The sequence below is a fragment of the Podarcis liolepis genome, assembly GCF_965112155.1.
Source record: "Podarcis liolepis genome assembly, chromosome: 6".
NCBI lineage: Eukaryota > Metazoa > Chordata > Lepidosauria > Squamata > Lacertidae > Podarcis > Podarcis liolepis.
This window is the reverse complement of record NC_139559.1, coordinates 73,188,898-73,203,388: the sequence shown is the minus strand read 5'-3', so window position 1 is coordinate 73,203,388 and position 14,491 is coordinate 73,188,898. Positions and strand designations below refer to the sequence as shown.

General features: G+C 43.9%; 1 protein-coding gene across 3 annotated transcripts in view; it reads right to left on the bottom strand.

The window, feature by feature from the left end:
- The window catches only part of RPAP2 (RNA polymerase II associated protein 2), a 53,571-nt gene that overhangs the window by 22,693 nt on the left and 16,387 nt on the right, over window positions 1-14,491 (bottom strand). For all 3 annotated transcript variants that reach the window (XM_083511099.1, XM_083511097.1, XM_083511098.1), the window contains one exon: window positions 7,762-7,830. In XM_083511099.1, the coding sequence (XP_083367225.1) occupies window positions 7,762-7,830 (69 nt within the window). The remainder of the gene's footprint in view (window positions 1-7,761; window positions 7,831-14,491) is intronic.

Here is a 14,491-nt window from a genome sequence, read left to right as displayed (position 1 = left end):
TCATAACTAATTTAAGTCCCACTGATTTCAATGGTCCTACTAGAAGCACTTGCTGATATTTTATGAATACCGTGAACCACCCTGAGACCTCTGGGTATAGGGCAGTATATAAATTCAAATAAATAATAAGAATAAGAATAATATGAATAAAGTCCTCCTCTGAACTATATGTTTAAAGCAGCATTGTGCCACTTTTAGCAGTTGTGGCTTCCCTCAAAGAATCTTGGAAGCTGTAGCTTGTTAAGGATGTGAGGAGGCCCCCTATTCTCCTCCCAGAGTGGTTTGACAATCAATTCCTCTTCTCAAGGAACTGGGAATTCAAGATTTTGATTCTCCTTTCCCAGCAGTGTGAGGAGATCACAAAGGTCTTCTTGTTAGCTCTTCGCCAGTTTTGCACAGGAGATAAATATATCTAGCTCTGCAGCGCTAACAATCAGGCTGGGTGTAACCAGCAAAGGGAAGCAAGGTGATTTGCATCCGAATTTGATCAGATAGTGGCAGTGAGACGTCCTGTCGGTGACATCTGGCTGATGGTTCAGTGGTGGAATTCTCGCCTGCCACATGGGAGACGCGGGGTTGAGTCCTGGTCAACGCAACAGCGTGATGTGTTCGGAAGGGCTCGCCTGCTTTGCATGCAAAAAAATGCCAGGTTCAATCCGCACCAGATAGGACTAGGAAGGAATCCTGCCTAAAACCCTGGAAAGTCCCTGCCAGACAGTGTTGATAACACTGAGCAAGACGGACCAATGGTCTGGCTATGCTCTGCCTCCATGGCAATATGGTTCTGAGTACCAGTTGCTAGAAACTGCAAGAGGGGCGAGTGCTCTCGTGCCCAGGTCCATGCATGTGGTTGGCCACTGTGAGAAGAGAATGCTGGACTAAGTGCGGCGTTGGCCTGATCCTGCAGGCACTCCTTATGTTCCAAATCTGATGACCCACACACTGGTCATTTATAAAAGGAAAAGCATCAGCTCAAGGCTAAGCCATGCAACCAACATCAGGTGTAGCTCAGTTTTATGGAGTCTTCCCCAGCCCTTTGCCTATTGAAAAGGTTAATTCTGTGTCCAGGGCAGCTGTCTACCAGCTCCACCTGGTACGCAGGCTGAGACCCTACCTGCCCGCGGACTGTCTCGCAAGAGTGGTGCATGCTCTAGTTATCTCACGGTTGGACTACTGCAATGTGCTCTACGTGGGGCTACTTTTGAAGGTGCCCTGGAAACTGCAACTAATCCAGAATGCGGCAGCTAGACTGGTGACTGGGTGTGGCCACCCAAACCATATAACACCGGTCCTGAAAGACCTACATTGGCTCCCAGTACGTTTCCGAGCACAACTCAAAGTGTTGGTGCTGACCTTTAAAGCCCTAAACGGCCTCAGCCCTGTATACCTGAAGGAGTGCCCCCCCCCCACTGTTCAGCCCAGACACTGAGGTCCATCTCCAAGGGCCTTCTGGCGGTTCCCTCACTACAAGAAGTGAAGCTACAGGTAACTAGGCAGAGGGCCTTCTCAGCAGTGGTGCCCACCTTGTGGAATGCCCTCCCATCAGATGTCAATGAAATAAACAACTATCTGACTTTTAGAAGACATCTGAAGGCAGCCCTGTTTAGGAAAGTTTTTAATGTTTGATGTTTTATTGCTGAATTATTATTATTATTATTATTATTATTATTATTATTATTATTCTGTTGGGAGCTGCCCAGAGTGGCTGGGGAAACCCAGCCAGATGGGCAGGGCATAAATAATAAATTATTATTATTATTATTAAAAATAAGTAAGCCCTCTGGAGATTTACATTCTGTATAAACTTGCTTGCAACAACTTGATCACGTTGACTACTGTTAGGGATCAGAGGAGTTTCAGGCAACGGTTGCGTTTTACTTTGCACTATGTACAAAGCCCTTGTATGCAGATCTTTCTGTCTCTGTGTTGCTACGTCTGGTAAAGCAAACCTCTGGAGTCTCTCTCTCCGCATGACACATTCTCCTAAAGTGCGCATTTTTAAGCGATGGCTTTTCCATAGCCATCGTGGCCGTTTTGAGTCCGTTTGACTTACGGAGTCCCAACGCTTTGCCACGCTACTCCCAGAACATTTGGAAAGTCTCTAAAGCTTTTAAGGGATGGGGAAGGAAGGGGGGTGGGAAACTGTTGCACGGGCTTTGTAGATGCAACTGACCACAGTTCACTGGAATCAGCCCGATCAGATAAATAAAATGAAAGCGGACGTTTCTGGAGATTATCTTGAAAGCTTTCCATTAGACTGTACCAGGGGTATTCGCTAACAACAGCCAAGTGTCCTGGCTGAGGTACAGAGCAACCCGTTGCTAATCCTAGCATGCATCTTCTAGATATCTTATTTGTATCTGTTTACCTAATTCAGTTGATATCCAGTAAAGATATTGGGAGTGTGGGTGGGGAGTAGTGGGAGATGTATTTGCCAGAAGTTTTATTTTATTACAATACGAATACATCAATATTTTGATAGAAAGGTAAAAGTGTAATGAATTGTTCCTCCAGCTTTCTGTCACAGCAGTGAAATATTCAGATTGGAACAAAGAACATGCAGTAGGGGGGATAGTTGATCCTTAGGAATGAAAGCCAAACAAGGCATTCAGACATTGATAAGAAACACATTGGAAAACAAAAATAAACTACTTTATAATATGATCATGGGACATGCAGAAAGTACAAAACAATGCTGCTACATAGGAACATGAATCCCTCCCAAAATATAATTATAGACGAGCCCCTTGCATATGTATATCAAGCACGCATCCAAAATCAATGACTGTTTTTTTGCTCTCGCAGAAACACACCAAGTCAAAAGCGGAGGGTGGGTGTATTACACACAAGGACTTGGAACAATTTATGGCCACCTCTGTTAGGAATGCAACCTTTTGTGAATATGCATTACAAATCAAAGCAAATGTTTCAGTTAATTTTTGAGTCTACATTGTTTCTGGTGACTTCTGTTAAGAAGCCTGACCAACTCTGAACCATAAGGTTCACAGATATTCCATCAAAAGGAGGAAGTTTGCATTCAAAATTCCAAACCATGTATTATGGGCGTGGCATTGGCTAATAATAATTATTATTATTTTATTGTTTATACCTCGCCCATCTGGCTGGGTTTCCCAAGCCACTCTGGGTGGCTTCCAGCAAAATAAAAAACAAAAACAAAATGTTGAGATATTAAAAACTTCCCGATACAGAGCTGCCTTCCAATGTTTTCTAAAGTTGTGTAATTCTTTATCTCCCCGACATCTGATGGGAGGGTGTTCCACAGGGAGGGCACCACCGTTGAGAAGGCCCTCTGCCTAGTTCCCTGTAACCTCACTTCTTGCAGTGAGGGAACCGCCAGAAGGCCCTCAGCACTGGACCTCAGTGTCCGAGCTGAACAATGGGGGTGGAGACGCTCCTTCAGGTGTACAGAACCAAGGCCGTTTAGGGCTTTAAAGGTCAGCAACAACACTTTGAATTGTGCTCGGAAACATACTGGGAGCCAATGCAGGTCTCTCAGGACTGGTGTTATATGGTCTCGGCAACCACACTCTAGCTGCCGCATTCTGGATTAATGACCACAACCAGTCTAGCTGCCGCATTCTGGATTAATTGTAGTTTCCAAGTCACCTTCAAAGGTAGCCCCACGTAGAGTGCATTGCAGTAATCTAAGCGGGAGATAACCAGAGCAAGTACCCCTCTGGCGAGACAGTCCATGGGCAGTTAGGGTCTCAGCCTGCATACCAGGTGGAGCTGGTAGACAGCTGCCCTGAACACAGAATTTACCTGTGCCTCCATGGACAGCTGTGAGTTCAAAATGACTCCCAGGCTGCGCATTGGTCCTTCAGGGGCACAGTTACCCCATTCAGGAGCAGGGAGTCTCCCACACCTGCCCCCTGCCCCCAAGTACTTCTGTCTTGTCGGGATTCAACCTCCATCTGTTAGCTGCCATCCATCCTCCAACTGCATCCAGACACTCACACAGGATATTCACTGCCTTCACTGGCTCCGATTTAAAGTAGAGGTAGAGCTGGGTATCATCCGCGTACTGATGAACACCCCCTGATGATCTCTCCCAGTGGTTTCACATAGATGTCAAAAAGAATGGGGGAGAGGACGGAGCCCTGAGTCACCCCACAAGGGAGAGCTCAGGGGTGTGAACACTCATCACCCAATACCACTTTCTGAACACGGCCCAGGAGGAAGGAGCGGAACCACTATATAACAGTGCCCCCAGCTCCTCTTGTCAGTCCAGAAGGATGTCATGGTTGATGGTATCAAAGGCTGCTGAAAGATCCAGCAGGACCAGGAAACAGTTTCCACCTCTATCCCTAGCCCACCAGAGATCATTGACCTGCGTGACAAGGCAGTTTCAGTCCCATGATAAGGCCTGAAACCTGACTGGAAGGGATCCAAATGGTCTGCATCCTCCAGGCATGCCTGGAGTTGTTCAGCAACCACCTGCACAATCACCTTGCCCCACAGAAGTTTGAGATTGGCTCAGAAAACCCAAGTTTAAACTGGCCACCTATCTTGATCTGCTGTGTAGACTATAGCTTATACACGGCCACATAGACAACCTATTGACTGTTTCATAATCTGTAAAGAGGCCAGTCTGGCTTTAACTTTTTATATCAATTATGCACAACTCATCAGCACTCAATGCCAGTTCATGACCAGATTTTTGGAGAGCTGTTTGAAAAGGTCTCAAAAAAATTGCAGTTTTGGTGCCCAATATGGCAGCCTAGGTTTTAAAATTACGTTTGCTATCTGCATTCTCTCTCTTAAGGAGTACAAGATGACATACATGGGGATTATTTTGTTTTATACCCCCTAACAACTGTGTAAGGTAGGGTAGACTAAGAGTCAGTGACTGGCTCCAGGTAACGTAATGAACATTGTGACTAAGCAGGTATTTAAATCCAGGTCCCCCAAGCTGGAAGTCCAACAGACCACACTATTATTAGAGCATCTGCCTCTTATAGAAGATAGAAGTAGAATATACCTGTTTGGTGACACAGATAGATGGTCCTATTCCTAGGAAGTTTGGTATCAGAGGGTTTGGGCGGGGGGGAGGAGGGTGGTTGACAAACTTAAATCATTTAGGTCTGAAAACATTTACGGCTCATCGCGGAGACACACATATTTACTTGTGAACAAAACAGGCACCCTTTTATTAAATGTAAAGACACCACTTGAAAAATTCATAAGATCTGTTTCACACATTAGGAATTCAACCAGAAAAGTGTAGAGGGGGAAAAAATGACAAAAGATTTGTTCTTACGGTTGATAAAAAATTTATACCAAGGCATTCAAGTAAAGTTACTTTCTGTGTTCTGATTTAATGAATCATTTGAGCAGTATCTGGCTGGGGTGACACTGATGTAAGGCTCATTGAAGCCTGCTCTAATGCCTACTGGTATAGTCTTCCCTGGGACAACAAAAGCAGAACAATGTGTCAGACTGAAGCAAGATCAAAGTAAGTGCAGTTCTGGGGATGCTATGGGGCTGGCCTACAACACATCTGGATCTGTGAATGGCTGGCAAGCACATTGGCTGCCCTATAGACTCCAGTGACCCAGCAAGCCCAAAAGGAGGAGAAGCAGCAGGGCGGTAATAAACAGCCTTCGAAGTAAGATTTTCGCAATCTTGTAATTCAAGCTGAAAGCCGTACAAAGATTGCTCGATGGTTTCAACTCTTAACTAAAAGGTAGACCACGACATTTTTTTAAAAAAGCCACCAGTGATTTCTTTTATATATTTTTTTAAAGACAGAACAACCAGTGCCAGTTTTTAAAACGCAGTTTACAAAGTGCCTTCAGATGCTGTGACACATTTCCCCCCTGCCATTTAATTTTAACGGCAGGATCCGTGTGCTGATATTATGTTTCCCGTCCAACTGCTCTCCGGGAGGAGGCTTTGCAAGTGACTGCAGTACAATGGTACCTCGGGATGCGAATGGGATCCGTCCTGGAGCCCCGTTCGCACCCTGAACAGAACGTAAGATGCAACGGCGCGTCTGCTGGTCGCGTTTTGCCGCTTCCGCGCATGACATCATTTTGAGCATCTGCGCATGCGCGAGCGGCGAAACCCAGAAGTGACGCGCTCTGTTACTTTCGGGTTGCCGCGGAGCGCAACCTGAAAGCGCTCAACCTGAAGCATATTCAACCCAAAGTATGACTGTAAATGCAAGAACTTCAAAACAGAATAGTGTGGGCAGTCATCTCGTAGCCGCTAGGACACCGTGCCCAGTTTTCTGGGACCCAGTTGCATGTGCGGGCAGCTGAAGAGGTGCACAAATGTTCTGCGTGCTAATGCTACGCTTTGTTAGATTGCATCCCAGGTCTATGCAACTACTTGGATAACAAAGCGAGGGAACTAAACTTGAAACTTAGCTCATTAGGACCCTTCATTCATGCGGTCCCCAGGTAAGTGTGTCAAAGAAGCTTTGGGGTACCAATGAAATGTCTAAATCAGCAAGGCTGAACTAAAACAATGAACAGCAGTTTTTCACTTAAGAAAGGGCCTAGCTGGGGAATCTGTTTCAAAAGCCAAGCTTTACTCTAGGAGTATATAAAAGAAAAGGAGGGAGGGAATACAGCATGTGCAGAATGCACTGCCCTCCTCAGACGATCCCCGCCTCACATCTATGGAGGGGAGGTAAAGCATTCTGGTGAGGTGGATATTGGAGGTCGTTTCAGAAATAACATATTGATTAAATGGAAGCAGAGAACGCTTACATAATCCAAATTAAAAGGCCTGCTTAAATCATGTAAGAGAATGCATAATTAAAGAGACACAGACACACAAACAAAATGCTTGGGCAGAATTTGTTGACAATGTATATATCTGACACCAATTATAGCCAGGCAGCCTTGTAAATGGTACGTCAACAGTTTTCGTGTTTCACTGCTTTTGCTTGAGAAAAAGAGAGCCCTTAACATGCATCAGAAAGATTTAAACCCGGGTTGGAGAATCTGTGGTGCTCCAAATGAATGAATGAATGAATGAATTTGTTGTTACGACCATCATGGTCATTTCAACCATCACTAGTAAGAAATATACCTACTGCAGGGCCACAGGGGACCCACTCCTGATTTCAGAACAATGTGATAATGTGCAGTGCAAGTTACAGAATCATCTTAGCCCTTCTTCCCCATTCACAATTTTTTTTGGGGGGGGGTGTATATTAAATGTTTGGGACACAGAATGTGTGCTCCTTCATGGATACCTTTAGACACTTATGGTCGCAGGGCACATGATGCTACCACCTTTCCGGATTTAAAGCAGGCCTGATTTAAAGTCAGCACCTGGATGGGAGACCCAGCTAACTGGGAACCCATCACAAACCACCCTGAGAGTGCCATCATGGAAGACAGACAGAAGAAAAATGCACCAAATAAATAAAAATAGACAGATATGAGTAGACGGCAAGGTAGCTTGCTAATGGCTGAAAGAACCAAAAACCATTCTCTCCATTTCCAAGCCTAAGAAATTAACTTTCTGCAGACTTTATGGGAAGGAAAGGCAATGCCCTATTTGACTCTCCAAGGTCACCCTCATGCCCTATTTTTCTACATTCTTGTCCCCACTGCAAGATGCTGGCAAGAGATAGCCAACAAAACTGGCCAGATTAAAGACTATGACTCTCTTACTTAACCAGCTGACCACTCAGCAACACTGAAGAAACATTAGCACAATTCTGTTGCTGCTAATAAACTTAACAAAAGATTGAGAAGAAATGAATTCAGTTGTAGTACTTACACGGACAAAAGCACAATGGCAATCAGGGTCCATACGGGAGTTTTGTGAATAATATTTGTATTTGTTAACCTGGAAAAAAAACCACCACGAGCATTAACAGTTGTATTATTTCAGAAATTGTTAAGAGTGATGTAAAACCAATAGTAAGTCAACTTTTTATGTCTACTTTTTTTTAAAAAAATGGGCTTGCTCACACTAGCCCACAAAATTATCTATAGGTAAAAGGTTCTATACATAATTCATCCAAACCAGGGTTATTTGACAAAAGAGGTATCCTTTCAATGGCAATATAAGAAATGTAAAACTGCTTCCACTTTTCACATTCGATGGCAGCCTTTAAAAATGACAGATGCCTTCTTATTAATTAGGGGTATACTATGCAAAAAGAGACGCGGGTGGCGCTGTGGCTTAAACCACAGAGCCTAGGACTTGCCAATCAGAAGGTTGGCGGTTCGAATCCCCGTGATGGGGTAAGCTCCCGTTGCTTGGTCCCTGCTCCTGCCAACCTAGCAGTTCAAAAGCACGTCAAAGTGCAAGTAGATAAATAGGTACCACTTTGGCGGGAAGGTAAACGGCGCTTCCGTGCACTGCTCTGGTTTGCCGGAAGTGGCTTAGTCATGCTGGCCACATGACCTGGAAGCTGTACACCGGCTCCCTTGGCCAATAAAGCGAGATGAGCGCCGCAACCCCAGAGTCGGTAATGACTGGACCTAATGGTCAGGGGTCACTTTACCTTTACTATGCAAAAATGCAAATTATGTTTCCCAACCTTGGGTCTCCAGCTGTTTTTGGACTACAGTTACCATCATCCGTGACCACTGGTCTTGCTAGCTAGGGATGGTGGGAGCTGTAGTCCAAAAACAGCTGGAGACCCAAGGTTGGGAAACACCAACGAAGACAAATCAGAGAGACAGTTAGAGGACTAAGGTCACCCAGCAAGCTACACGGCCCACGGAGATATGAACTGAGGTCTCCCCATGCATGTTCAGGCAAGCAAAGCAAATCATACATAAAATTAACATCTTGCACACGGCAGCACAATTCATACTTCCACAGCTGGGGTCTAGCTAGGGGGCAGGAGCAGAAAAGCTTTTTCAGCCCTAGAGCAACCTTCCAGGGGCTACATGCAGTAGTGCAGGGGACCAGAGCCAAAACTGGGAGGAGCCACAAATGTAAATATTGCATTAGTACAGTAGACTAGTTTTGACGCACCCATCTCTACCCTCCCTTTGAGTAAGCAAATGGCATTACCAGAGAAATTCAAGGACACGCTCTATCCAGGCAATAAACAGAGGGTGCAAAGGACGACTGGGGAAGGATGTAGCTTGGGAAGAGTTTGCAGCATGGGGAAAATCTCAAGGGTTGAACAGAGAAGCTTTGGAGGACCACATCTGGCCCCTAGCCCTGAGGTTACCCACCCCTGGTCTACTGACTCCTGCAGGGCCAATATTACAGCACAATAAACATTTACAAAGCACCAGAATTCCTCTCTTTAGAGTCATACCTGTGTCTGGTTTTACTGATTTATTGAACTCAGCCTTCGCTACCTTACGGGATATCTCTGGGAGAAGAAAAGGCTAAGCAGTAAATCATTTTCTGGATTCACTCAGTATCTGTCAGAAATTCTACTTTTTCCACATAAATGTTGATGTATTTCTGAAAGATAGCCCACTCCTTCCACTTTTTGAAAGGAGAGTAGAATTAAGATAAATGAAGAGATTAAAGAAATACTGAAATGCGTTTAAGCTAGTTGGAAAAATATAGTAGCGTAACAAGAACGGCTGGAAGTCAAGTCACTTGGTGAGTGTCCGTATGGGGTAGGTGTGTAGGTATGTTGATATGTATAGTATAGGTAGGTATTATACAGAGTAATGTAGGTATGTTTTATGTTATGAAAATTAGGTAGTGTGTTGTGTACCTGTATTGTGTAAATGTATAGGTATGTGTTTTAGATGTTAATAAAATAAACAAATTATTAGAAAGAAAAGGCTAAGCAGTAAATTCTACACAAATCCAGAGTGGAGTCCCTAAGATAGTTGGATGACACCTTGTATATCTCCTTCCGATGACTCCTGCAGCCAAGCTGGTGCCAAACGTCTTGCTCAGCTTTCCTTTGGACCACATCAAAGACTGTCATCTGGGCAGTCCAGGATCTCCACTGACACGGCCCAGGCTTGCGCCCCAGGGAAGTAACGAACGCCACAGTTTGACAGCACCCCCAGAGGCACACTCCATTGTCTCTAGAGACAGGTGGATGCCAACAATACTGTCCCTTCTCTCAAAGAAGCTCATGGTAGCACTCAGTGACAATGTTTTGAAAACATAGAATCATAAAATCGTAGAATCATACGAGTTGGAAGGGACCACAAGGGTCATCTAGTCCAACCCCCTGCAATGCAGGAATTTACTACTTCTTCCTTTCTTTCCATCCCTTACCCTGCCACCCACATGGTTCTTTTCTACTCAGTTTGAAAAAGTACTCTGAAAATAAACTTCCAATATCATCTTGGAAAAGGCATACAAAATGATGGCACATATTATCTTTAGGAAAACATACAGAATTATCATTAATTGATAATTAAGTTCAACCCCCCCACCCCCCCACCCCGCTAAGGAGATTCTTGCATCCTGGTCCTAATCAGATACGAAGCAGATCATCTAATGTTAATTAAAGCCAATGCGCAACTGACTAGGAAGGAAGCGCCACTGAACTCCATAGCAGTGTTTGAAATTAGCCAGGCGCCAGGCGCATTTTGCGCCTGGCGTTTGACTATTTGTGACCAAGTGAAGATGCCTGGGTACCAGGATGACACCTGACATCTCCACCATCTGGAACTGCATGCCTAGGGATCACTGGATCTGGACTGTTTTCACATACTAATACTCCATCTTGTCAAATGCTATCAATTCTATTTTACCTGCGCAATCAGAATGAATTTCTGGAACCAAATTGCTCTTCCTGTGCAGCCTGAGCAGGAGCAGTCACCATTAAGAAAGAGAGGTCGGAATGGGCCAATATATATGTGGAATGTCCCTGGATCTTTTTTAAAAATTCTCAAAGCTCTTAACCTAGTCCTAGATCAATTGCCAGATGTTTAACTGAGAATCAATCACAGCCAGTCCATCCTTTGCCCCAAAATGGCAACTAGTCATTCCATTTTCACAACTGTAACCTTGGTTTAAGGAGCCATTTGGCAGCTAGCTTATATAGCTGAGTATCTAACACTGCTCTGTAGGATTTGCTTCCAGGAAAACATCTTCGGAAGAGTATTTTTTAATTTTATTTTTTTTGTTATTTTTTTTAAATGATATTTATTAAGAGTTTAAAAATTACAGAAAAAAGATAGGGAAAAAATAACAATAAAAAAGAAAAAGAACAATAACAGAACATACAACAATACAGCAAAAAACAAAAACAAAAAAGAGACTAAAACACACATCCAGTATTCCATATCTTTACCTTTCCTTTACTTGTTTCATCGGCCTCCTCACACCTCCCTTTTTTTGTATTCTAGTTCAATTCCCTATTTCAGCAAGTTCTTCCCATCTTTCTCAATTTTTATTCTATAATTTATCTTAACAGTCAAAATAAAAAAATTCCTTCCAGTAGCACCTTAAAGACCAACTAAGTTAGTTCTTGGTATGAGCTTTCGTGTGCATGCACACTTCTTCAGATACGTGTGTATCTGAAGAAGTGTGCATGCACACGAAAGCTCATACCAAGAACTAACTTAGTTGGTCTTTAAGGTGCTACTGGAAGGAATTTTTTTTATTTTGACTATGGCAGACCAACACGGCTACCTATCTGTAACTTATCTTAACAGTGTAACCTTGAATTTTTTCAATTTAACCCATTATCAATCAACTTTTACTTAATTCTTTGTTGCATTTCTACTAAAACCATGTAACTTCATTCCCGCATCCTTCTAACAAATTTTAAATTTTTTAAGGGCTTGTGGCAGTATGGAAAAAGCCCCACTCTATGCATGGCAAGGTGTACTTGCAAATAAAGAGACGGAACAAAAGGCTGAAGGTCTGGACTCTATGCTGATGACAGTGCTAAACACTTACAAAGAAAGGCCTGACAGAATCATTCTGACAGGCAATTCATATGTAACCTTCCAGCTAATCGGCCCCGATGAGATACAATGGAAGAGACAGGTCCAAAAATCACTGGGGAGAGCTCTGTCAAACAGCAGAGAACGCGGCTTTGTTTCGGTGCCCTACAAGGAGGCACTATTGATCACAGCTCAAGAAGGCATCATTCTCGTACACAAACGGAGAGATGCAGTTATTTGTGTCAATTAACTCTCATTCAATGTCAGTATTGATTGGCAAGGTCTCAACACTAGTTGTTGCCATCAATATGCTCCTTACAGCGGAGACACCAACAATCCGCTCGGCGGAACAAGGCAAGGCGGAGACGGCTGCATGGCTAGACGGGAGGAGAGGCCGGGGTTCCTCAAGCCAGAAGCCGTCAGCTCCAACTCCTGTCCCAGAGCAAGTTTCTCACCTGCACAGCAGTAGCGAAGGAGCCGCTTCAAGAAGGAAGCATGCAACCTACAGGTGTGAAGCCTTAAATAATGAGGAGCAGGGAAAGGGCAGTCGCTTTCAGAGACAAGCTGTGCGTCGACGCCAAGGCCTCAGAAGAGAAAGAAAGCTTTCAGGAAACAGTCAAGAGCATGTCCCATGTAAAAATGGTTCACTAGTTCTACCGGCTAACACTATTTGCCTCGGCGCGGCACAAGTCAATAGGGTGGAAAATAGAATTTCTCTTCTTTTAAAAGTTATTAGCCCATATTGCTTTGCTAAATGTCAGGCAAAATGCATGTGCCTTTCAAATGCAAACCCTTCGGAAACGAAACACACCACAAACATTTGGTTGGAGGTGGCAAGTTTAACCAAGGCTGGAAGCAATGGCGGTTTCACTTATAATCATAATAATTTTATTATTTGTACTCCGCCCATCTGACTGGGTTGCCCCAGCCACTTTGCTTCCAGCACATATAATAACATAAGAAAATATTAAGCATTAAAAACTTCCCTATATAGGGCTGCCTTCAGATGTCTTCTGAAGGTTGTATAGTTAACATCCACACCGTGTAAGGTAAAAGTGCATGTAATAAGCCGAAGACCATTCATTCAGAGGTGAACATGGTTTGAATTCTGCCTTAGACCAAGTAGAGCACTAGCAAAACCAGCTGCCAGTTGAAAAGGTCTAAAGCAGAGCCAGGGAACCTACTGGCCTGCAGCTGTTCCTGGACAACAATTCTCCTCTGCCTTGGCCAGCAATGGTCAGGGGTGATGGGGCTTTAAAGTCCTGCAGCATCTAAAGCAGAGCTTGCCAAATTTTTCATGTTGGTGACACACTTTTTTGGACATGCATCATTTCACGACACAGTAATTCAGTTTTGCATCATTTCGTGACACAGTAATTCAGTTTTACTAGCAAACTGGAGGTTAAACTAACCCTTTCCAGCCCTGGGAAGAGTGTGGAGAGCATTCGTGCGACACACCTACACACTTAACATGTCGCGGCACAGTTTGGAAAGCTCTGATCTAAAGGGCTACAGGTTCCCCAGCCATGACCTAAACCTCTACTCCTCTTCTTCCACTTGGAAAATTCCCAGTCCAAAAAACGAGTCTAGAAATATTGAGGACCGTTTTATGTAAACTTCTTCATTTGGCTTCTCTATTCAGCACCCCCCCTCCCGCTGCTCCCTTCTTCGCTCGTCAACAAAATGACCCAGACGGCTCTGGAGATTATTTGACATCTCAGCTTTCGTAACAAAAGCATACAGGCACTGAGGGACTTTGCTTAGGAAGAACTATAACTGTTCCTAAAACGTCTCCAGAGAACTCTTTAGTGTACTTCCCAGCAGTGGAGATTGAATAAAATGGTGCACAGCCAAGGATGAACGGCACGCGCTCCTTTAAAAACCAATGGAGCTGAAAATGGCTGTTGCTCAGTTCACCACACGCTCTTTTAACCGTCGTTGGGGGTGGCGGTTGTTTGTTTTTGTAGCTAAATTCCCCTGGATTTTTAGAGCAGGGCTTCTCTCAGACTCAAACACACAAAAGAAATACCTGTCTTACCACCATTATTCTTTTAATTCTTGCTTTGCTATTACCACACTGCCTTTTAGCCACATACCAAGCTGTAATTAATGTAATTTCATCTGACAAGTGCCGATGGTTTTAATTTTAGTCACAATTAGTCTTTACAAAGGATTATTGCTGGGCATCATGAATGCCCTCTAGTTGTTATTGGACTCAAACCCTCTTCAGCTCCAGGCAACATGACCAATGGTCAGGGGTGATGGGGGTTGTAGTTCAACAATATCTGACAGGCCACAGACTTGGGCTTCCTCCTGACACACAATTTTACCTATTGTCTTTAATTTCTGGAGCCAAATGAATGCAGCATTGCATTATGACCGTGTTTTGCAAATCCATTTCCAATGAAGGTTGCAAAGAAGGTAGCCATGGTTAGCAAAAAACAAAAACCCACTAGTGCTGATATAATGGACAATGGTTTGTTTCCAGAATGAAAGAAGGCAGTTAGGAAAGCAAGATAGCATTAAGATTGCATGAGGTCACTGAAGGTGGAATAATATGTCTCTTAAAGTTGATCCTTCCTCTCTCTGCCTCCCTTCGAAGGAAAGGCGACCTTAATTTCCTCATCAGCGCAAACCACCATAATCCATCACAGCCCATAGGTGATAAATAA